Source organism: Abramis brama, assembly GCF_963993115.1.
Source record: "Abramis brama genome assembly, chromosome: 8".
NCBI classification, from domain to species: domain Eukaryota; kingdom Metazoa; phylum Chordata; class Actinopteri; order Cypriniformes; family Leuciscidae; genus Abramis; species Abramis brama.
Window position 1 is genome coordinate 3726487 of NC_139970.1, and position 25908 is coordinate 3752394.

General features: G+C 39.9%; 2 protein-coding genes across 3 annotated transcripts in view; both read right to left on the reverse strand.

The window, feature by feature from the left end:
* Nucleotides 1-25908, reverse strand: part of LOC311088070 (uncharacterized protein) — a 135640-nt gene that overhangs the window by 59504 nt on the left and 50228 nt on the right. The window lies entirely within an intron of this gene.
* On the reverse strand, nucleotides 6415-24188 carry LOC311088065 (uncharacterized protein). Of its 2 annotated transcripts, none has more exons than XM_084121714.1 (3): nucleotides 24129-24188; nucleotides 23305-23437; nucleotides 6415-13113 (listed from the first exon to the last, which is right to left on the reverse strand). In XM_084121714.1, the coding sequence occupies exons 2-3, from the start codon at nucleotides 23387-23389 to the stop codon at nucleotides 12110-12112; spliced, it is 1089 nt and encodes a 362-aa protein (XP_083977840.1). In that variant the 5' UTR covers nucleotides 23390-23437; nucleotides 24129-24188; the 3' UTR covers nucleotides 6415-12109. The 2 variants fall into 2 exon arrangements, with proteins under 2 accessions (XP_083977840.1, XP_083977841.1); XM_084121715.1 differs by lacking the exon at nucleotides 24129-24188 and adding an exon at nucleotides 24063-24115.

Genomic DNA, 25908 nt, shown 5'->3' on the forward strand with positions numbered 1-25908 from the left:
AGCCGCGTAAAGTGGAGTTCTCAATAAAGAATAACTTCTGTTGAACGCGATCCCGACTGTCTCACTGGTCTCTGCTTCGAACAAAGAAAACTTTACAACACTGGGAACAAAATAAATACACCTGGACTCGGTCGAGACCAAAAGCTATGGAATTCCAAAGCTGCCAATATTAAAAATAAATAAATACATAAATAAATATACAAATAAATGTAAAAAAGAAAAAAGAAATAAATAAATGTATAAATAAATAAATGTATAAAGAAAAGCAAAAAAACGAAAATAATTATTTATACATTTATTACCTTATTTATGTATATATTTATTTTTTCCCATATTTATTTATTTATTCTTTTATTTATTTCTACATTTATTCATTTCTAAATGTATTTATTTCTACATTTATTTATTTCTATATTTATTTATTTCTACATTTATGTATTTCTACATTTATTTATTTCTTCATTTATTTCTTCCTACATTTCTTCCTGCGTAGGGTAATGAGGAGGGCGTGGTTTACCTCAGACATAGCAATCGAGCTCAGAGTAAGCGAAGGCGAAGGGTTGAGGCCACAGTGACACCCTGTGGCGAAATACAATAAGTATAGCTGACTGACGTTGATATAGGCTACTCTTTATTCCGGACATGGCCGTAAAACATCGTTTGGTCTGGATTTGTAAAATGTCCTAAAACAGGGACTCTGAAACGGAAGCGCTTGATATTTTCCATTTTTCGGTCAGAACTCACGGAAAGGAAGCAGGGCACATATAGGCTACAGTGAAGTCGTTTAATTCCTTAAAATATTAATGCATTCATAATTTCCATTTCTGAATAGTTGCTATATGGTCACGCAAGTTTGCGCATTAAACTCATGGCCCCGAAAAATAGCCTATCAACAACTGTTTCCCCGAACATGACCCCTCTCTGCCAACTTCTTGAACATTTGGTCATTTATTTATTATTATTATTATTATTATATTTAAATAACGCATAGGCCTAAATAGAAATGATCAGAAACAAATCCACAGCTGAACCGCTTCAACGTCAAGTTGTTTTTGATTCTGTGTATTTTAAGGAATCAAACGAGTGGATTGAACTCACTCATTAAGACAGTGACTTTCTGCCACCTGGTGTCTGTTTTAGTTTCATATTAAATGTAGGCCTATCACTTCATTGATTCCATCATGTCATATTTATGTCTTCAAAATGTAAAACACTTCATAATATTTGTATGCACTTGTAGGCTAATTGCTGTGTAAATGCATTAAGATCTCTTCTGCATTGATGGCTCTGATGAAGCTCTGGTTGGATTTTAGTGGTAGGCTAACTGCCCTACAGTCTTATCCTCTAACTGAATTTATCGATGTGGATTAACGTGACGTTCATACATTAAGGTTGCCCCTGGACATGAGTTTATGGAGGTAGGCTAAAGACTACCACCGCTTAATAGAATAAAAAAAAATGTTTCTGTTGCTGTCAGTATTGTTTTTGGAAATTAGGCTACATTAAAATGCAATGGTCTCGTTTCAAAAGCATTGGTCAATATTCTTGCGTCGACTTCACTGTAGCCTATATGTGCCCAGCTTCCTTTCCGTGAGTTCTGACCGAAAAATGGAAAATATCAAGCGCTTCCGTTTCAGAGTCCCTGTTTTAGGATATTTTACAAAACCAGACCAAACGATGTTTTACGGCCATGTCCGGAATAAAGAGTAGCCTATAGCCTATATGTCACACAGTAAGATTTTGACTATATACCTCGCAGTCACAGACCGTACAGTATCAACGTCAGTTAGCTATACTTATTGTATTTCGCCACAGGGTGTCACTGTGGCCTCAACCCTTCGCCTTCGCTTACTCTGAGCTCGATTGCTATGTCTGAGGTAAACCACGCCCTCCTCATTACCCTACGCAGGAAGAAATGTAGGAAGAAATAAATGAAGAAATAAATAAATGTAGAAATACATAAATGTAGAAATAAATAAATGTAAAAATAAATAAATGTAGAAATAAATAAATGAAGAAATGAATAAATGTATAAATAAATAAAAGAATAAATAAATAAATATGGGAAAAAATAAATTTATACATAAATAAGGAAATAAATGTATAAATTATTATTTATTTTCGTTTTTTTGCTTTTCTATGTATATTTATTTATACATTTATTTATTTATTTATTCTTTTTTACATTTATTTGTATATTTATTTATGTATTTATTTATTTTTAATATTGGCAGCTTTGGAATTCCATAAAAGCCATATTTGGCAAGACCGAGTCCGAATGCCAGCGAGTCCGAGACAAGTCCGAGACCATAGAAAAATGGTCTCTACTCCGGACTCGAGTACTACAGCCCTACTTCTGCTACTCCATCACTCACTCCTTCTGCTGACATGTGTGAAGAGTTCTTAAACTTTTTCATTGGTAAGATTGATGGAATTAGATCTCAGATTTCATCTGTTAGCATTGGCTTTATTGCTTCTGTTGACCCTCCAAAATCAATTCACCAGTTTTACACCTGTTTCTCTGTAGCAGCTTAATGATATAATTGCTCATATGAAGCCTACCAGGTCTCCTGGTTATGTTTTTCCTTCTTCTCGGTTTCTTTCTTCTCTGTTTAAGCAGGTACTTGATTCCATTGGCCCAATCATTCTGTCTATTATGAATATTAGTTTGTCATCTGGTGTTGTTCTAGTTAGTTTTAAGCATGCAGTTATTCAGCCCCTTCTCAAAAAAAAAAAAAAAAAGGCTCAAACCCTTTTGACATGAGTCATTTTCGTCCCATTTCGAAATTGCCTTTTATATTTAAGATACTGGAAACAATTGTGAATGCACAGCTTAATGAGTTTTTAATGAGGAATAACATTTTCAATAGATTCCAGTCAAGTTTTAGAGCTGGTCATAGTACAGAGTCTGCTCTTTTGAGGGTCTCTAATGACATCTTACGAGGTGTTGATTCTGGAAACCGTGTTGTTCTACTTTTGTTAGATCTTACAGCGACATTTGATCATAATATTATTTTTGATCATCTTAGGGATCAGGTTGGTATTCAGGCCGTAGCCCTGAAATGCTTCTCTTCCTATTTGAAGGATAGGACTTTTCAGTCAGTTTAGGGGATTATTCTTCTACTGTTGCCCCTCTTGTGTGTGGGGTTCCACAGGGCTCTATACTGGGACCAATTTTATTTTCCCTTTATATGCTCCCTCTAGGTTATATTTTTGAGAAATTTGGGATTTAGTGTCATCTGTATGCGGATTATTCTCAAATGTATTTACCACTGAAACATGGGCATAAATGTGCCATTCAGTCTCTCCATGCATGTTTGACCAAGGTTAAGTGCTGGCTGGTGAATAACTTTCTCCAATTAAATGAGGATAAGACCAAGCTGATTTTATTTGGAAATAAGGGGTGTGTGGAGGATGACTGCCTGGGGTTGTTTCCTGGGAAATAACTGTCTAGCGTGAGAAACCAGGGTGGTGGTGGCGCAATGGATAAGACACATGCCTTTGGTGTGAGAGACCCGGGTTCGAATCCACTGTGAGACACCAATGTGTCCCTGAGCAAGACACTTAACCCCTAGTTGCTCCAGAGGCGTGCGACCTCTGACATATATAGCAATTGTAAGTCGCTTTGGATAAAAGCGTCAGCTAAATGAATAAATGTAAATGTAAATGTAAACCTTGGTGTCATTTTTACTCTTTTTCCATCTTGGATCAACATCTAAATTGAAATCTATCCACCGTTTTTGACCTCCGTGAAGTTGGCACCCCATAAAACGAAATCATTTCCAAAACTATGCCATTCGTTTGTGCTGCGTTTGTGCTGATTTGTGCCGCAAAAACCAACGTTTGTGCTGGTTTCGTGTTTGAGATATTGAACATTATTTTTTGGGTTGCGTGACGCCACTCTCCACCCCATGTCCTTCAAATCGCTCCAAACCGGTGTCATTCGTTTGTGCTCGGTTTGTGCTGGTTTGTGCCGTTAAAACAAACACTGTATCTGTTTTCCTTTCGCAGATATAACAAATTTAATTCGGGAGCTGTGACGTCACTCTCCAACCCACCTCATCTAAATCGCTCCAAACCGGTGTCGTTCGTTTGTGCTCGATTTGTGCTGGTTTGTGCCGTTGAAAGAAACAGTGCAACTACGATCCCCTCTTAAACATAAAAAAATAATGCAAAATTTTTGTAACCAATAAAAAAAAATTATTTAAAAAATTGTGTAGTGTCTTAAGTTTTCTGAATAGGCCTACTTTTGACAGCTTACAGTGCCTGTTTGTGCTGTAAAAAGTTTCGTTTGTGCTGCTTCGGTTTTTTAGACATTAAAATCTATTATAATCTTTTATGCTGCATCGGGTTTTAAAATATTAATCACTGAATGTTTGGTCGATTCAAAACGAAAGACATTTATTTCTGTAATGTCAAAGCTGAATTTTCTGTATCATTACTCCAGTTTTCAATGTCACATTATTCTTTAGAAATCGTAAGATGTTGATTTTGTGCTCAATTATTATTGGTGCTCACTGCTCAGTTAAGAAAGGCTCTTATATTTTATCAATGTTTAATACACATTGCTTGTTTTTTTTATTTATGTTTAATATTTGTTTGTGGAAACCGTGAAACCTGAGTGACCTCAGAATGACCTAAAAATATAATTTTAATGTCTAAAAAAACGAAATCTTTCGTTTTGAATCGACCAAACATTCAGTGATTAATATTTTAAAACCCGATGCAGCATAAAAGATTATAATAGATTTTAATGTCTAAAAAACCGAAGCAGCACAAACGAAACTTTTTACAGCACAAACAGGCACTGTAAGCTGTCAAAAGTAGGCCTATTCAGAAAACTTAAGACACTACACAATTTTTTAAATAATTTTTTTTTATTGGTTACAAAAATTTTGCAACGGTTTTGCAACGATTTGGACCATATGGGGTGGACAGTTATGTAACTGTACTTAAAAAGTTTATTTTTTTATGTTTAAGAGGGGATCGTAGTTGCACTGTTTCTTTCAACGGCACAAACCAGCACAAATCGAGCACAAACGAACGACACCGGTTTGGAGCGATTTAGATGAGGTGGGGTGGAGAGTGACGTCACAGCTCCCGAATTAAATTAGTTATATCTGCGAAAGGAAAACAGATACAGTGTTTGTTTTAACGGCACAAACCAGCACAAACCGAGCACAAACGAATGACACCGGTTTGGAGCGATTTGAAGGACATGGGGTGGAGAGTGGCGTCACGCAACCCAAAAAATAATGTTCAATATCTCAAACACGAAACCAGCACAAACGTTGGTTTTTGCGGCACAAATCAGCACAAACGCAGCACAAACGAATGGCATAGTTTTGGAAATGATTTCGTTTTATGGGGTGCCAACTTCACGGAGGTACCCTATTGAAGATATGGAGAAGGTTGTTTGCCTTTGTGTCATCCCATTTGGATTATTGTAATGTGTTGTATCTGGGTGTGAGTCAGGCTTCTCTCTCCCATTTGCAGCTTGTTCAGAACTGTGCCAGACTTTTAACGGGTACTACGAAGAGAGAGCATATTACTCCTGTGTTAATTAAACTACATTGGTTACCCATACGATACAGAATTCAATACAAAGCGTTGTTGTATGTTTTTAAGTGTCTGCATAGCCTAGCACCTGAGTATGTTACTGATTTAATCAGACCCTGTCAATCCAGTAGATCTCTGCGATCAAATGATCAATTGCTCCTCATGGTTCCACGAACGCCACCATGGTGAACGCCACCATGCAACATAGCGTTTATCTCATCTCTTTACTCTCCGGACTCATTTTGCAATGGGTAAATACTAAGGCTGAACAATTAATCGCAATTTCCATGTAATCGCACTTAAATCGAGATGGCTTAAATCGAGATGGCTTATCGCGATTTTAAAATTTGAAATTTTATTTTAAAATATTTTTTATGCGCAGCTTGGCATTGATGTACGGCTCTGTAAATGCTGCTCCATCTGAAAGCACTGTGAGTTAGAGTCACTTATAACGTGCATTTGAAAAAACAACACGCGTCAAACATCTTTCCAAAACAGGATAAGTATTTATGAACCTCTTGTCCAACAACAGACAACATTTAATAACATGCATTTACTCCAAACTCACTTCATAACGATAGTTGAGCATCCTTCTGCGAGATGATGTGCCTTCTTAAGCAAAATTTATACTTCTGCGTCGAACTTACGCCGTAGCTACGTCGTAGGCTGTGTTTAGCGCGCATACCCTGACGCGCACCTCTCCAAAAATTTAACAACGCATCAATTTTACGCGGACGCAAGCGCTGTGATTGGTCTGCTAGAACCCCTCCTTCGGGTTTCACATTGTTGATTTAAAAATCTTGCTTTCCCCTGTTGTTTGATTTCATGGAAACAGACACCAGTGATTTTGCCAAGAGATCTCTTATTTATTTAATTATATAAGACATAGGGAGAAGAGGCAATGGACCAACACAAGTCCTCATTCTAGTTTCTCATCATCTTCTCTGCCTTTCGGACAAAGGGCTCAGTCTTTATACTTCTAACCAAGAAAAAAAAAAACATCACCATAGGAACACATACATTACCAGAGAAACATATGGTTTCCATTAACATAGGAATGTATACCCTTATGCTATGCTTGGTGAAAACACTGCATATACATTTCAGTCTCTCCAGCACACACTCAAAGTTCCCCAAAGTCTCTCTTCCCCCACATCTTCACAAAATACAATGAGTACAAATGATTATGAATGTATATAAAAAGTATAAAAGAGATACATAGTACTACTGATTATGAATATTAATAAAAAGTAATAATAATACTAAAAACAACATTAAATGATGAAATTTGAGTCTTCAACATGGTCCCTCTGCATGAGTAATTGTGCGTCAACGCGGACAACGACGGAGAAGTATAAATTAAAACCAATGTGTTGCCTACAGCGTAGAGGCTCCGGCATAGGTCCAATGCAGAAGTATAAATTGCGCTTAACAGAATAAGGCAGTCGTTGATTTATAAGTCATGTTTAATCAAAGCGTTTCAATCTTCTGTTTATTCAGCTACAGCGATAGGGATTTCCTGGAATGATGCGCATTATTGTACTTCTGCGGCGGGGCATATTTATCGTGTTTGCGTGAGAGCGCCCTCTGGCATTCAGATGGAGCAGTATTTACTACCAATCAGCCGCACTCCACTGACGAGCTGCACATAAAATAATCGCAGCCTTTGCCAAATCGTGTGTGGTTTTATTGCGATTAATCGTGCAGCCCTAGTAAATACTATCTGAAAGTGGTCCCCATCAAGCACTTAGCAGTGAGTCAGGATCAGTGGTGAGGCACATGCAGCTCTAACAAACTTCCAGATGTCACCAGATGAGCCCCAACAGTGGCCATATTCAAGTCCAGACTAAAAACATTACCAATTCATTCTCTCACTAAAAATTAAGCAAATAATGCTGTTTAATGTGCTTATTCCATTCAGTTTTTTTATTTCAGTTACATTATGCCATTTCAAAGAAAGACAGCATTTTCAACATGTGAACCGCTTCTCTCCTGTGCAAGTACTAAGATTTCCTTTTTGTGAAAAACTCTTGCCACACAGTTAACAGATGAAACGTTTCTCTCCAGCGTGAAGACTCATGTGAGTGTTGAGGCTACTTTTATGACTGAAATTCTTTCCACGGTGATGACATCAAACTGTTCTTCTCCTGAGTGAATCCTCATGTGGCAGTCAAGGATTACTTTACGTGTGAAACGTACTTGGTTACTTACGTAACCTCGGTTCCCTTAGAGATAAGTACTAGAGTACTGCGTTGCAAACGCTGTGGGAAAAGGAGTTTTCTCAAGAATATTGAAGCCTTTATTTTAAAACGCATTGCAGCTGCACAGCGAGAGCATCCTAGCTCGCGCAAGCAAGCTGATTGGCTGTGCTGCAGCTACTGCACAAACCTATGGCGAGTGAGCAGTAGCGCGCAATGAAAATAGGAGCGCTTGGTGCCCTGCCAGACTCAAGTGCGCCAAAATGGACGCGTCAGGAGAGTATAAATTCAGAGAAAACTTGCCATATGACAGGTCTATATCGACTGAAGCGAAACACCTGATATGAGCGAAATAGCACGGCAAGGCAATGCAGTACTCGTTCCCTTATCTCTAAGGGAACCAAGGTTATGTAAGTAACCAAGTACGTTCCCTTACGAGAACGTTTTCCCATACTGCGTTGCAAACGCTGTGGGAACCCAATTTAAAATGCCGTGCTATTCGCCTGTGACTACTCTGAGAATCCAGGGAGCCCCGGGACTATAACAGAGTAGTCTGAATATCACAGACCAGAACGTCGGGTCTAAAATGATATGCAAGTATGTAGTGAAGCACAAAGGCCACTCAGAATATGCATAGGGCTGGGTCGAAAGAGCCAGGGACCTAGAATATCATTCCCACATAGAATTGTGAAGTCACAACAGAGTGTCTGAGTTATACACTGGCCTAGGTCGGGAGAGCCAGGGCCTAGATAGAGAGAACTCGTGCCTGCAGAGCAGGGACCTCTAGGTTATAAAACCTTGCAAATGTGGATGGAGCGGACCAGCCGGCCGCCGCACAAATGTCTTCGATAGGAACTCCACTGGACCATGCCCAAGAGGAAGCCATGCCTCTTGTGGAGTGAACTCTTACACCTATGGGACACGGGAGGCCCAGTCAGGTGTATGCCAGAGCAATAGCATCCACTATCCATCTAGATATTGTGAGTTTCGTGACCGGCAGCCCTTTGGTGCGGCCCCCGAAACATACAAAGAGCTGTTCAGACTGTCTGAAAGAGGCCAAACGCTCCAAATATATTCTCAGAGCACTGACGGGGCACTGACATGTTGTCCGTGCGGACCAAGATGTGGTGTCCCGCCAGATATGTGAGGAAGGTTTTTAGGGCTAGAAAAAACGCTCTCAGTTGATGTGTAGGCGTTTCTCCGAGCTCGACCAGAGGCCGGAGGCAGGCCTGCCCTCGTACAGGGCTCCCCAACCGGAGTTGGAAGCGTCTGTTGAAATGACCCTTCTCTCTGAAACCAGACCCATGCTCACAACCTGCTGGTACCAGCTGGTGTTTTTCCAGGGGTACAGGGCTTGATACAGCGCTGATCCACCCTGATGTTCACAAGGCCCGGGCTGGTACTTGAGGTGTTAGCCACAACTGAAGAGGTTGCATACGCAGTAGGCTTAGTTGGAGTACTGATGATGCCGAAGCCATAAGGCCTAAGATCCTCTGAAATGTTCGGAGGGGTACACTGGAGCCCTCTTTGAATGACGCGGCGAGCCGCTGAATTGATAGAGCTCGGTCCGGTGTGGGCCATGCTCTCATATGTGCGGAGTCAAGAACTGTTCCCAGGAACATGATTCGTTGGCTGGGGGACAGCATACTCTTGTAAAAGTTTTTACCCTGAGCCTAAGGCCGTCTAGATGGCTGAGGATCCAAGCTTTGTGAGTATGGGGCTCCGCCTCTGACTGAGTCAGTATGAGCCAGTCGGTGAGGTAGTTCAGAATGCGCATTCCCCGGGACTCATGCTCACGCCCTACTGGTACCAGCTGGCGTCCTTCCAGGGGTCCAGGGCTTTGATACAGCGCTGGTTTACCCTGATCTGTAGGTGCCCCAAACGCCACACATGAGCCGGAACCTGTGGCTTCAGCCACAGCTGAAGGGGGGCGCATACGCAGTAGGCCTAGTTGGAGTACTGACGATGCAGAGGCCATAAGGCCCAGCACCCTTTGAAACATTCTGAAGGGTGCGAGAAAGCCCACTTTGAACGAGGCAGCGAGACGCTGGATTGAGAGAGCCCAGTCTTGTGAGGGGCATGCTCTCATATGTACAGAGTCGAGAACTGTTCCCAGGAACGTGATCCGTTGGCTGGTACTCTTGGCAAGGTTCACTCTGAGCCCAAGGCATTCTAGATGGCCGAGGAGCCAGTCTTTGTGAGTAAGAGACTCCGCCTCTGACTGAGTCAGTATGAGCCAGTCGTTGAGGCAATTCTGAGTGCGCATTCCCCGCTGTCTCAGGGGGGAGAGAGCCACATCCATGTTTTTGGGACCCGGAGGTCCGGCCGGCTTGTGAGACTGTTGAAACAGTGTTTGAGTGTAGGGGTGCATACATCACAGTAGGCACACGCGCTACGTTTATTAAACTTCCAGCATGAGCTAGGGGAAAGTTTAAGACTGTGGAAACAGTGGTTGTGTGTAGGGGTGCATACATAACAGTAGGCACACGCGCTACATATAGAAGATATAGAAGTCAGGGGAAGATTGAAATTGTGGGAACAGTGCCTGTGTGTAGGGGTGCGCACTTTTTAGTGGGCATGTAACCTACAGAATAGTGCTCCCTTTTGTGCTCTATTTGAATCACCGTAAAACCAGCGTCTGTTTGCAGGCGTGCATGTTATGAATAACAGGCCCATTGACTGCAACATCAATATTTTCAGCCACCTGAGAAGAGGGGACTAGGGAATATAGCATATATTGCTGGGATTAAATGGGGGGTGGGGTCAATTTGAGCCAGACCAACCCCATTTCCGGACGTTGCCAAAAAGAGTGAGTCACGCAGGGCGGGGCCGGCGCGAGCTTGTTCGATTCAGTGCAGCCGAGTTTCGATTCGGATTCGGGTCTCCAGCGAGAAATTCTAAAATTCCACCACTGAGCCACAGAAGGGGTGTAAATGAGTTTGTTTCTGTAAAATGTGAGTCACGCGGGGCAGGGCCGGCGTGGGCTCATAAATACTCGAGCCCCGCCAAGTGAACAGGAGGGCGCGAGGGGCGGAATCGCTTTCTGTACGTAAGAAAGCTAATCACGTGCTCAGAGAAGACAGCAGCATAATTTTCACCTGCCGCCAGAGCCAGGATTCGAACACGGGTCTCTGGCACGAAAAAGCTTTAGATTTCACCACTGAGCCACAGGGGGAAATTACATAAACTTACAGTTAGAGTGAGCATTAGAAGAGAGCGTCATGTTTTGTGTCGGCATTGTTTGCAGGTGTACATGCTTTATAACAGGCTCATTTGCTGCAATATTGGCATTTCCAGCCGCCCGAGCTAAGGGGGGGACTGAGAAATGGTTGGTCCGGCCTCGGCGTGACTAAAACACTATTTCCACCTTTCGCTGATGAGTGACGCAGATTTGAAAACTCACTCAGTGTCCGTTCTAGGTCATGCAGAAAGACCCGGCTCGTCGACAGCGCAAGAAATAACGCGGAGAAGCTCTGCGTCAATGTTTGCTCTGGTGTCAATTCGTTCAGATCCTGGTGTGAGCGAGGCACGCGGGGGGGACCCGGTGTGCACGCGCTCAGATCACCGCGCTCGTGGATCCTCTGCTCGCGCCGCTTCTTCCTTCAGGGCTCAAGGGGCGCCGAAGACGGAAGGTGGACGGGCTCGCTCTCTGACGTAGCGAGAGCGAGTCTGGATAGGAGAACTGCAACAGGGTACTGTCGCAGGAAAGGCAGCCACCTTTAGTGAGCGCTGCCTTGTCGTTGGTCCGGCCTTGGCGGGACTAAAAGGCAGAGACAAACAGCGCACTGGGTGTGCCTGTAAGACACGGGGGAGCGCATTTGCAACAACGCACTCTGCTCTTTTAGAAATGGAATTGTTTATAAAGGATATTCGCTGGATGCCATAGGGACACGTTCAGCTGGCGAGGTCTGCCAAAGTGCTGAAGCTGTTCGACGGTGAGAGAGGCTTCTGAATCCGGAGAAGTCAGCGACGAGGTGAGTCTCAGAGCTGAAGGAGAATAGATCTGTCATATGGCGAGTTTTCTCTGAATTTATACTCTCCTGATGCGTCCATTTTGGCGCGCTCGAGTCTGGCAGGGCGCCAAACACTCCTATTGAATCACACGCTCCTGCTCACTAGCCATAGGTTTGTGCAGTTGCTGCAGCACAGCCAATCAGCTCGCTCTCGCTGTGCAGGTGCAATGCATTTTAAAATAAAGGCTTCAATATTCTCGAGAAAAGGAGTTTTCCCACAGCATTTGCAACGCAGTACAAGAGAACGTTCTCGTAAGGGAACTCTTTCCACACTGATCACGTTAACGTTTTTTTCTTCCAAAAAACAGTTTCTCTCCAGTGTGAATGATAATGTGAAACCTAAGATTTACAACAGTTGTAAAGCTTTTCTCCAGTGTGAATTCTCAAGTGGGAAATAAGGTTTTTTTTTTGAGTGAAACTTTTTCCACACTGTTGGCAGGGGAAAGGCTTCTCTCCAGTGTGAATTATCATGTGGGAATTAAGGTTTTTTTTTTGAGTGAAACGGTGTTCACAATGAGAGCAAGTATAAGGCTTTTCTCCAGTGTGAATTCTAATGTGGGCTTTAAGGTTTTTTTTCCGATTGAAACTCTTTCCACACTTATGGCAGGTGAAAGGCTTTTCTCCAGTGTGAATTCTCATGTGGGCTTTAAGGCTTTGTTTTTGAGTGAAACTCTTTCCACACTGTTGACAGGTGAAAGGAATCTCTCCAGTGTGAACTCTAATGTGGGCTTTAAGGCTTTGTTTTTGATTGAAATTCTTTCCACACTGTTGACAGGTGAAAGGACTCTCTCCAGTGTGAATTCTCATGTGGACATTAAGGTTTTGTTTTTGATTGAAATTCTTTCCACACTGTTGACAGGTGAAAGGACTCTCTCCAGTGTGAATTCTCATGTGGACATTAAGGTTTTGGTTTCGATTGAAACTCTTTCCACACTGTTGGCAGGTGAAAGGCTTCTCTCCAGTGTGAATTCTCATGTGGGAAATAAGTATGTGTTTATGGGCAAAACTCTGTCCACAGTGAGAGCAAGTATAAGGCTTTTCTCCAGTGTGAATTCTTAAATGGACTTCAAGGCTTTTCATTTGAGTGAAACTCTTTTCACACTGTTGGCAGGTGAAAGGCTTCTCTCCAGTGTGAACTACCATGTGGGATTTAAGGCTTCGTTTTTGACTGAAACTTTTTCCACACTCAAGGCAAGTGAAATAACTGTCAGGTTTGGTCTTCTGAGCTCTTCTTCGTGAGTGAGTCTTTTCCATCTTTGTTAATTTCTCTCCAGTCTTGAAATGTTGATGTTCATCTTCCATATTGTTCAGTTCTTGACTCTCCTCTTTCAGCGGCATCAGGTCTAAAGCAAAAAAAGACAAATACAAGTTAACACCAGTTTTAGCTGACAACCTCACAGCTTAACTAATTGATGACTAACTGGGAAAGTGTCTGCATGCATTTATGATAATTCACAAACATTGTGGCAGCAAACTCTCCCGGATGGGTGAAATAGGACTCAGTAGCCTGATTTGCGCATACACTTGTTTGTGCATCGGGTTATCATTACAGTTGGGCAGCTTGTCAGACACAACAGCCCTACATGCAATGCACTGGAGGCAAAACAAGAACAAATGCAATTTCCGAAACTCCAGCTCATTCAATTGTGCAAAACAAGATAAAACTAAGCATGTGAGGTGTTTGGAAGACTTCTTGTTCTGTCTGACCGAACGGTAACAAAGCTGCAAGAAGCCAGGGGTCCGTTCTTTGGTTTAAACCGTCTCTCTGGTTTAAAAGGGGATATGTATTGATGGTAGAAAAATTAATCAGCAACGTTGCTATTGGCTGCTCACCATGGCCAAAGAGCACACACAGTTTTTCTCTGAGCAGAGCAAGAGCTAATAGTCTAAGTTTATACAGAATTTGAAAGTTTAATTAAAGGATTTGCAGAATAAGAATTTTATTGTACTGTGTGACGACTGTTTCCTGTACATATGACAATATGTTCAACAAGTTTGAAGTTGAAGTTAATGAAGCGACTTCGAACGGCAATTACACTGAATCGTTCTTCTTCAGACCTTTGACTTGTCACCGTTGGAACAAGCCTAACATAGAAGTTGCTCGCCATAGAAAAGCACCTCTTCAGCAGACCGAAACTCAAGCTGCTATCGTGAACGCGCAAGCAACTCCGATGCTGTGCGTGTTCCGGTGAGAAGACAAACAAGAAGCTGAGCTTGTGACTTGAGTCGCTGTCAAAAGCAGTTGGCAGTTTTATATATTGTTTATCCAAAGCAACACTGACATATTTAAATGTTTTTGTTTATTTAAATTAAAAGTTTAGTTCTGTATTATTATTCTCTCTTACTGACATTACAAAGTCAGAACGCCCACCACACACCAGCTTATTGGTGGAGAGGAGACAGAGTGATGAAGCCAATCAGTATATGGGGATGATTAGGAGGCCATGATGGATAAAGGCCAATGGGCAAATTTGGCCAGGATGCCAGGGTTAAACCCCCTACTCTTTTTCCGAAGGACATCCTGGGATTTTTAATGACCACAGAGAGTCAGGACCTCAGTTTAACGTCTCATCCAAGGACGGTGGTCTTTGAAAGTATAGTGTCCCCATCACAGACCACAGGGTGAGCCTACGGTGAGCGTAACCTGAGATGTTCCCTTTCAAAAGGGAACTCACCTACAGGCAGTCAGTGACAGTATTCCCTACGGCCACTGCCCAAGCTATAAGCCTCAAAGAGGCCTCCAAAACAATGAAGGCCGACCACGGCCGCTCAAAGGTTTGGAACCAACTACCATGGAAGGGGTTCCTTTAAGGGAATATGGACAGGGGAAGTAGTCCCGTCCAGTCACTTTCTGATGAGGACAAATTCAACCCCACATGCCACCAGAGAGGCTGACCTGGTCTAATTTACTGACCGATCTTGCCAACAACCTGTCTGTTTCCTAAACAGAGTCTCTCACATTATCTGCCTCACCAGTGGAGGCACATTACAGGGAGCACTGCAATAGTGGAAGTAGTCACTCACAGACCAGATCATAGGGACGGGCATCCTAGAGAGTAGAACTCAGCATAACACTTATTAAACCCTTGCAAATGAGGGGAATAACTCTACTCAATCCTGGATCTACACAGTACTTTAAAGCATTGAGGAGGCTGGGCAATCTAAAAAGGGGACCCTAATAAGGGGAGTGCCTCCAGCTCTAGGGATGATCTAACAGGGAGGCCTCGTGTAGCCTCTCTACAAAGAAATAAAATAATGCCTAAATAATGCAAACAAATAATTGGACCACACTTATAAATGATAAAAAAATGCATTTGTCATGGATAAATAAAATGGAATAGTCTCCGTGCAGACAATAATGAGATTATTTTAATTAAACCAAATTACCGTAAATAAATGAATAAGTAAATAATGAATAAGTAAATAATTAATTACTGTAATTAATAAAAATGTATCTTTTAAAAACACGTGCAAATTATCAACTTTCACTCTATGATGGTTACATACAGAGTGCTTTTGAACTTAAGAAAGCAATTGGTCAAAAATAAATATGTTCAGGGCCAATAGCAAAACATAACCTCTAAATACATATGCGAAAGCTCACGCTGGCTCTGTATCGAATGCACGCACACACTGTCACCATGTAATGCACTTGTTGATCTTGGATTGTTTAAAAACAAATGGCGGAATGCAAAAATTCAAAACTGGCATCTCCTGGAAGAGGATCCATCTCAAATTAATCACCGGAATCGAGAAACTCAAAAGCTGGGTTGAGCATGTGGGTCATTTCTTAGGGGTTAATTTTTATACAAGTGAAACTGCACTGTAAAAAATTGCTGTAAATTTACAGCAGAAAATGACGGCTGAACCGTTTTCTAAAATTACAATTTCTTACACATGTGCGTGCGTGTTTGCAGCTGGTTGCATATTTTTGTTCTTTCATTATGAAAAAGTGACCCTTATATAGAGGGAAATGTAAAATAAGTGCGTTTGTTGGATTATTTTATGAAGTAACTTTAGTTTTTTGAAATTGCCGCCTTTGGCAGTATGTTTTTTTTACTGAGATGGATTCAAAAGCCAACAACTACATCAGGAAGTGGCTGGGCTTACCCCGGAGCCTCTCCAGTGTTGGCCTGTTTGGGAGGAATGCACTTCAACTGCCACTGAGGTCAATCCTGTTGGGCTACAGACAGGAGAAGGCAAGGCTTGTTCTAGAGCTGAGGCCATCCTTAAAAATATTCTTGTTTGCCGTAACCCGACCGACCCTGTCAATTTAGTACCGACCCAATTATTTTATTTTTTTCCCTTTTAGTCTGACCGACTTGCCGGTTGTAAACTTGCGTTAAGACCGACTGATTTTTTTTAACTCTTCAAACAACTAATACAAATGCAATAAAATAATATTAGTTAAGTATTGTGAATATAAATTGCCTAGACCTACATACAAACATAAGCTACATTCTTTCTTTTAAATAAAAACCTGTGGCGCGTCATCTATGATTATGTTTACACCATTGGTTTACGCATGTCACACTACGGCCTGCAGGCTAAGTTCGCTTCGTTTCATTCACTGTCAATGGTTCGCGCTTGGTAATGATTGCTGCGGCTTTACTCTAAAGATTATTTCATTTTTATATGTTGTTGAATATGGTTTCTTAAAAAATAAACATGCAAGAGCGTGTTATAGGCTATATGTCATGTTTTAGTCAGATATGACGACGCTACTGCAACATGCATCGCCGCAGATGAGAAGCTGAGCATCAACGTGCTATCGCAAATCAAAGTGAAAGTAAGTCGCAGACGCTTAACACACAATCATCTTCATTAAATGTAAAGAAACGAAATTATCTTATCAGGGCTGTTTCCGCTTTCTCTTATTGCGGGCTTTGATTCAGAAATTTTAGCTGATGATCAATAAAATAATGTATCTCATAACTGTTGCTTTCGGTGACGTGCACTCCATTAAATCTGCATATAGCGGGAATTGAAGATCGGATATATATCCGCAGAAAAAACAAAAAACATTTAGCCTATGTAACCAGGTGTAAATGGAATCGTTTTGATAAATCAGATTGCAATCCGATCTGAGAAAACGCATGAAGTGGCCTGGTGTAAACAGACCCTAGACATCGCTGAAAAATGTTCTCCCCCAACCCCCCCAGATTTTTTAAAATAAAAAAATATACTTTTTTATATATATTTTTTATATATATATATATATATAAAAAAAATTGACCTACCTACCGACCCTTTTTTTCTTTTTTTTTTGCGGTTACTGCAAACCAAAAATATTTGGATAAAGGATGGCCTGAAGGACTTGTCGGACCCATCTGTGAAGAACACCAAAGCCCCAGTCCGAACAGGTTGCAAGTGGAGGGCAGATCTAGCATTCGACCAGGCTATCAGCAGGCTGAAACACCAAGAAATTGTTGGCAGGACACAGTCAGGGAGAACTGGCCTGGGGTGGGGGACTGCTCTGAAGATGTGGTCCAAAGTTACAAGGAAGGAGAAGAAAGAGCTATTGATTTCCGAGGTGGTCAGGACAGAGGAGGAGACCTATCAGATCAAAGCCCTTAGCCAACACCAGCAAGGACACTGGATGACCTGGGAAGGAGTAATAAGCAGGACTGTAGGTTCGGCCGACATGTGGAAGATCCCCCAAGCCAGGCTGAGTTTCCTCATAAGGTCCACCTACGACACCCTCCCAAGCCCCAGCAACATCTGTCTGTGGTATGTTTCAGCTTTATTTTTAGATGAACTAACTGTTTAACCCTGGGTCTTTTCTATCTTGATCCATGTTTCGCATTGCTCATAATTTTCCCAGGGGTTATTTGCATATTTGTGGTGTCATTTCCATTGATTATGAATGCTGCTAATGACCCATAAAGGCTATGATATTGGCCCTCATTTATCAAAAGTGCGTACACCAAATTTCCAGCGTAAACCTGGCGTACACCCAAAACCACGGTGACTTTGAGATTTATCATTATGGACGTTGGCGTACGGCACGCTCAAATCCTACGCCAGCTCAGGAGGTGGTGTACGCACGTTCTGAGTCAGTGCGGAAATGCGCAGAAAAACTATTCCTAACACCACAAAACGAACCGACAAACTAAAAGATATGATATATTATGACCCACTGTAAAAAAACAACAGCATAGTAATTATAAACTTCAGTGTTTATTTTTGTGCAACATGGACTTCAGTGTTTAATTTGTGTGACTTTACCAAAGCATTTGATTAGTAGGCATATGTATTCCTTCAGTTGCGAGCCTGTGCGCTTTACCTGACGTTTCAAGCCTTGTTTATACTTTCGCCTGGCTCCGTAGCGTGAGTCTCCGCAGACTGCGCGCGCACCTCCCCAAACGACGAGGCGTTTATACTCGACGCGCTCGCCGTTGTACTATTCTTTGAAACGATGGTTAGGCCAGGGTTAGACCCGGCAGGTGTGCACGGACTGGGTTCAGTAATGAAAGGCTTTCAATGACCAAAAAATAATTCAGACTGACAAAATAATAAAAATGACATTCTTCTTCATTTAAATAATAATAGGCTAATAATAATACAAATAATAATAATAACTTCTAAATAACAATAAGCATCATTAATAATAAAAATCATAATAATAAGTAGAAGAATATTACAAATTGTCATGCAATTCTTAATGTGAATGAATGGTACTCCACATCACATCATCATCACTATTGTACACCCCAATACATGTGACATGATACGAAATTAAATGCTAATTGTTTCAAAACACGTGCTGTAAAATAATGCATTGTGATAGGTCATTTGCTCATCCAAGTTTCTCTTCTTTGCCGTCTTCCGTGTGTCCATGGCGTAAAATGAGGGCGTGGGGGAAGTGGAGACTTGAATATATAGGGGCGTGTTATTCTAATGACGATCGTTTTCAGCCGCGGCATTTATCAAGGGCAGGTATTGCGTACACCTGGATTTCAAAGGTACGCACAGCTTCATAAATCAGGCGGTGAGAGGACCAACATATACGCCCGTTTCTACGCAAGAATGATAAATGAGGGCCAATGTGTTTAAGTTTAGTTTACCTTAAGTTTACCTTTGTTAAAATAGGTTTTAGAAAGAACAATAACCCAGAGTTATGTGCAGTAAAGCCCTTTTTGTGACAGGCATCATTGTACCATGCTGGTAATAAAAAAGCCTGCCATCTCTTTTTTAAGCTCAAAATGTCTCCCCATTTACTTTCTCCTTAAAGTTAATCTAAATTCTTCATTTTTTTTTATCTTTCAGACTACACCTGCATCAATTTGAAGATTCTGGAATGTTCTTGGCCTGTTCCTGTTCTAATTACTTGCAAGGTTTTGACTTCACTGGACTTTAACTAACTAAAACACTGGACTTCAAAACGTTAATTTTCACATTCTTTACGGAATGTACACCCCAAGCACATTCTTGGCCTGTTCCTGTACCAAATCCAAGTTTTGACTTCTATTGACTTTTATTAAACTAAAATAAACTTCAAAGGTTTCCACATTATTTACTATTTCTTAAAGACTGTTTTTAGGTAAACACAAAATATGGATTATTCTATTGGACGTGGTTCAGTTTTGATTTGCTCTTTTGTTCAGAACTGTCTCTAAATTGTGTGCTATAAAATAAATGCCCTCTCGAGCTGTTTTTTTCTTGGGAAAATCTTCTAAATTAATTATTACAATACCAGTTTATCTGTACAAATAAAGACATTAAACAAGTACAGATATAAATATTAAAGTTAATAAAGAGTAACTTAGAATACAGTAATGAAACTGCAGGATTACGTTACAAAGCTGGAAGCCCTGCTGCCAGTATTTTACATTTAAATTACAGAAATGTTGTAATTTAGATTACGGTAATGAATATGTATGGTACACAGCTGGAAAACCTGTTGCCAGTATTTTACCGTTAATTTACAGGTAATTTTTTTACAGAGTGCCTAAAGAATGAGAAAAAAAAAATGTAGAAACATTTGGATTGTAGGCTTGTTGTAATTTGCTAACTGCAGCGATCTCATGTCAAATGAAATGACTGACTTGTTTAGGACTTAAAATAATATGGATGTCAATACATCAGAATAATAATTGTAACTACTACTTTTTTCCCCAACAATATTGTAATAATGGCCACCTTTCAAAAAATGTAAACATTATCATTAATATTAGGCCTACTGTTTTTGGTTTTAATCTTTGGTTTAGTGAAAGGTACTTGATGGGGCTGTGGTGATAGTTAAAGGGATACTTCATCCAAAATTAATTTACTCTCATCATTTACTCACATGATTTTATTTCTTCAGAATATCACAGGGGTGATAATAGAAACAAATCCTGAGACCTGAACTTTTTTTCCCTGGGAGGTAAGCGGGCCCCTAAGCCAAGATATATGCCCTGATCAACAATAATTGTCAAGCAGGATCCAGGGGTGTGCTCCCCTGGGAGAACATTTTGATAAATAGTTCCTTAAATGATAGATTCTGGTGACTTTTGTGAATATAAATGGACATCATTCAGACATGAGATGAATAAACCCAATACAAGCCTATATTAGAGTAGCATCTTTGTGTAGAGCACCAGCGCTCTTGGGACCCTGGGCCTGGTAGCCTGTTCATTAATCCATCCCTCCTTTTAACTAGTCACTTACCTGCATTATTGCTTGTATATGAGACTACAGATACTACAGCCATACCAAGAAATGTCAGTGGGTGGCAATTATAATACTCCAAAGTAAACTAGGAATTGATTAGTAGCCTAACCATTGACTTAAGGGCATGAACAAGGAGATATTCATTTTTCTGCAAAATATGCACCATTTATTTTAAATATTTTTTTAAACTAACTGTGCAACAAAACCGTATGTAATACAACACTCAATTTGTTTATTCAAAACCATTTGCTATTAAGAGAACAATAATTTAGAGTCCTGCACGGGTCCGATATTGTAAATCCGCACCCGCCCGTACCCGCAGTGCTTAAAACCGAATCCGACCCGTTTTCCGACAGCAGCACTAATTAAAATCCGCACCCGACCCGACCCGCTAAAAATAGAACCGACCACCCGACCCACAACCGAAATCAAATCAGTTTAGACTATCACATTATAGACACACACACTTATAAAAGTGTTTATTGCCAGGTCATACAGAAGTTATTACACGACTATTAACACAAGGACAACTTCAGCCGAAGCTGTCAAAAGGCCGGTACATGAAGAACAGTGCTAACGTTACCACAAAACTGAGTAGGCCCTAGCCTAGCCTAATAACAGACGCGGCTACAACACTATATCTGCCACGCAATTTCGTCTAGCCTACATCAGCTGACAATTTGGGGTTCAAACACGCCCTGCACACCACACATACTTAACAGTGTTAAATTTGAAAAATACTGATAGAACTGCTTGGTTTGTTACCACAGTTATCTGCGTGCTTCCTTGGAAAGGCCGCGGGAAGTGGGGGTGCTGCAGCACCCCCTGTTTTCACAGAATTGTAAATGCAACGCATATGTTTGTTCATTAAAATGTATTAATTTTTAGCATTTAGTCATTTATTTGTAATAAACACTTTAAGTGGGCTATTTAAAATGTTTTATTTATATGTTAAATTATCTTTTTAAAACATAAGCGCAGAGTGTGATGTAATATTGTGTGTGTGTGTCGAAAGAATTTGTCCGCAGCTGCTCAAAAAAAAAAAAAACCCAGTCAAAAACCCCACTGTCAGTGTTTTGTAAGGAACAGGCAAATATGTAAAATATAGCAGGAGACATTTTAATTGTTTACTAATAAAACAGTTATTTTTTTATATGTCAGTGTCGGCTAGACAGATGAAGTTGACGAATCGCGATCTTCGCAGCGCCAGAGAGAAATGCACATTTCATACGAATTACATAAGCAGCGCAGTCTGTTTTCTTTTGTTTTGAATTGTTCTGGATAAAAGTAGACATTTCAAGCTATCTATATGTCTCAGTTCTGTGAGGCAATAGGCTACCTTATAGGCCTACGCTAAGTTTCAGTTCATTTATGAGATGAGCTCCAGGTTCGCCAGCGCCTCCGTGTCCTGATTATCTATTTTCTAATAGCCTATATTTACTTCTTATTTATTAAATCCAATTTAATTTGGCAATTTGTTGATGAAACATCGGTTAAAATTAAGATACAATTAATACAAAACGAAATTAAATTTAAAGACAGGCTTTGTGCTTTCAGTTTGAGGTCTCTGTTAAAGTTTTAAAACATTCTTTTAGTGCCGCTTTAGAGCGCTCACGTCGGTAGCGGAGAACTGTCTGTAATTTTTTTTTTTTGTGTGAAATAAATTTCTAAAAAACTGCGACTTAGTCCAGTGCGACTTAGGCTATATATGTTTTTTTCTTCCTCGTGGCGCATTTTTTGACTGATATGCGACTCCGGAGCGACTTATAAAATAGGCTACGGTAAGTTATTTATTCTTTTTGTGCAAATGTCCCATAAAGTCCTATTCTTTAAGGATTAATTTATGTCCCGTTGACCGGTCCATTGCATTACGAATAAAAGCAGAATCAATAAAGTCAAAAATGTGATGTGCAGTCAGGTGGTTTGAGTGTGTGCGCGTTTTTTGACGAGTTTTATAGTCTTGATATTGTTTCTTATTCAAAAGTGGTGACGAAATATTTTTTCGTTTGCACATGATTGTTTTAAACCCGTGTTTCCCCTGTGTCCGTCCTGCACCTGTATCCGACACAGTTGGATATTTCTCACCCGTTTGAGCAAAATTTGCGGGTCACCGCGGGTACCCGAACCCGTGCAGGACTCTGCAATACTTGGCAATAATTTAAAGTGCTTCAAGAACTGAAAAAACAGTGAGAAATAAATAAAAATAAGCAACAGTTTACTACAGAAAACATTTTCCCCTTCCTTTATTTATTCCTTTTTGAAAAGGTTTTTGGGTTAGCAGAACCTTTCCTTTTCAATTCTTCTTCAATTCTATTCTTTATGTCTTTATCGACAAGTTTGGTGTCTTCCCCTGGCTTCATTGCACTCCATGACTTTGGCTACGTTTCACGTTGCCAGTGTGGGAAACACATTCGTAGTGTATGGGAAACACAAAAGAAATTCACACGTGGAGTGACTGCTGAATCAATCTGATTGGCCAAAACCCAAGACCAACCCCTACCCTATTACCGATTGGCTGAAGTAGGCTTACTGGTGTGGTTTAGTGAAAGCGCCTCTCAGATCTTGGGAATTGTGAACGTCCACGCGAACGTGAACCTGATTATTTTTTTTTTTTCACAGACACGTCTGTACGCCGGAAATCCAGCGTGGCGCCGGAGCACTATCAGGCCTATATCTAGTCCATATAATGCAAGGTACAGGTCCTCTAAAGTTCATGCCGAAACACTTAATTTCCATGTGTCTGGTCATGTGATCTCAACTGTCCACATGAGAAGATCCGCTCCATGTCACATAAAACCGCTTTAATAAGGACACTCATATGACATTCTTCTATCATTAATTTCTGTAGATCATTTTATTAAGGACCGAATGAAACTAACCTGTTTGTTCCTCGGTATCTTCATGTTTCACGCTGAACACTTCTTCAATCTTTATGTCTTCACTCTCCTGTTTAATAAACGCCATCTTTATAATATTGTCACGTGGATCTCAGATGTTTCTCCAGGAGTTTTCCTGTGTGTTTGGACAATTTGTCATGTTTAAAATGAGAATAATTAACAGAAAGAAAAATAAATCCACAGTAAATCTCTGAGTGCGTCTCAATCAGCTCTAGTTCAGCGCACTGGTGAGGGAGTCAGTCAGAGTCAGAGTTAATGGACTTAAACTGACTAGACAAAAATCACTCAAAACAAGCGCTACAATATAATAATAATAAAAAAAACAAATTATACAGACACTTCATATTTAATGTTTTGTAGCTTTAACAGATTACGTCGTCATAAAAACATTTGCGATTTGTTCATGAAAGTTGTCATTATTAATCATAATATTTGTGTTTTCGTTGTATTTTTACACTGTTTTGAGCGGCAGGATTCGTCAGCGCGCGGTGATTCAAGCGCTTCAAATCAGTGAGTCATTTGGCAAAGCATTAGATTCAGTTGACTCGAAAAGCTCCGTTTCTCCATCACCACTTTCCAAAACCCGAATTCGTGTTTACAATAAACTGATACACGATATAGTGCGCGAAATGAGACGCAAATTTTCTGTTACTCACATTCTAATAAGCTTTACTCACACGAAAAAAGTAATATTGTTATTAACCATTTTACAAATGTTCAGTATTTACATGGTCACATACCTCTTGTAAAAACTATCAAATCGACGTATATCGATTTAAACTCTTTAAATGCGTAAAACCACAAACCTTTTTGTTGCAGGAGTTGCAGGAGCACGGCGCAGCTTTATGATGTCATATCGTCAGACCAAAATAAAAGTCCTGTTCAATCTGTTATCCAATATCCACAGTCCATAGAAATATATATAATAGATGATGTCATGGGAATTCATGGTGAAATATATATTTTAATACGTTGTCCAATTATGTGATGAAAAAGATTGAGAATTACTAAAAAGACTGAATGAGTTATTAAAGCACAATTCACATGTGTCAGCATTGAAATGCATACAGTATATCTTTCACAAGAATCAGTAGAAGATAACAAAAAAAAAAAAAAAAAATGTTAATGTTAATGCTAAAAAGGTATTGACAAAAAAAAGTAGGCTAATTATTCTGCATGTCACCTGGTCGTTGTGGTTCAGTGTGTTTGTCTTTTCTGTAATCTTCTGATTACAACATTATTATATTTGTCTGTGACAGATGTCCATCCTGTTAAGCATTTACAATGATTTAATAAAGTCAGCAATAAATAAAGTGTCAATGAAAATGTATGAAAGTGTCGATACTATGAAAAAAATAAAATCTGATTTTCTTTAAAGCTACACTGTGTAATTTTTTAAGTTGATTTTTAGAAAAAATCACTTTTTTCTTTCTAAATTATATGTGCTCATTCATGTGTAATTACTTCCACCAACTAATCAAGTATTCTCGTAAGCGTAGAATCTGCCATTTAGAATACATACGAGTGAGTCGCTCGAATAGCGGCAGCCATGTTGCGCCTCCATCTTAAAAATACATTAGCCAAGGAGGAACATACCTGAAAATTCAAGCTTCGCTTTAAGAATTAAAAAGACATCATTTACAATTGTATAAAATTTAAAATATATATTTTCCCAAAATAAGTGTTGTAGTATAACCTTCAGGACAGCAGTGATATGTGAACTAAATTAGGCAACAATACAGTGAATTACAGTGAAGTTATTGAATATTTTCATAAAAATCATTAAAAAAAATCATACATTTACAATTGTATATATACAACTTAAAAAAACAAAAAAATTTCCAAAATAAGTGTTGTAGTATAACCATCAGGACATCGGTGATGTGTGAAGTGAATTTGGCAACAATACAGTACATAAAAATTATACATTTACAGTACAATTGTATATACAATTTAAAATATATATATTTTACCAAAATAAGTGTTGTTGTATAACCTTCAGGACAGCAGTGATGTGTGAACTGAATTTGGCAACAATACAGTAAATCACAGTGAAGTTATTGAATATTTTTCATAAAAATCATAAAACTTCTACATTTACAATATATACAATTTAAAATCTATATTTTTCCCAAAATAAGTCTTGTAGTATAACCTTCAGGACAGCAGTGATGTGTGAACTGAATTTGCCAACAATACAGTGAATTACAGTGAAGTTTTTGAATATTTTTCATAAATAATAATCATAAAAAATATGCAAAACGATATTTATACAAAATAAGTGTTGTAGTATAACCATCAGGACAGCAGTGATGTGTGAACTGAATTTGATGACACTATAGTGTGTGACAGTGAAGTTATTGACTGTTTTCGTAGTAACGCTTTTCGGGTTTTGCACTTTTCAGACGGTCCCTTCGGATCTGTCTCGCTGCCGCCTGCGCGTAGAGATCAATGTATTTTGTCCACTGCGAGGGAAAGCTCGTTTGGAGGAAAATTAGGTTGTAGCTGCTTGTCTACATTACTACGATTAAAAAGAGGTGTTATTTGTGCAGTAACAACGTTTAGCTCACGAGTTATTGACCCGGG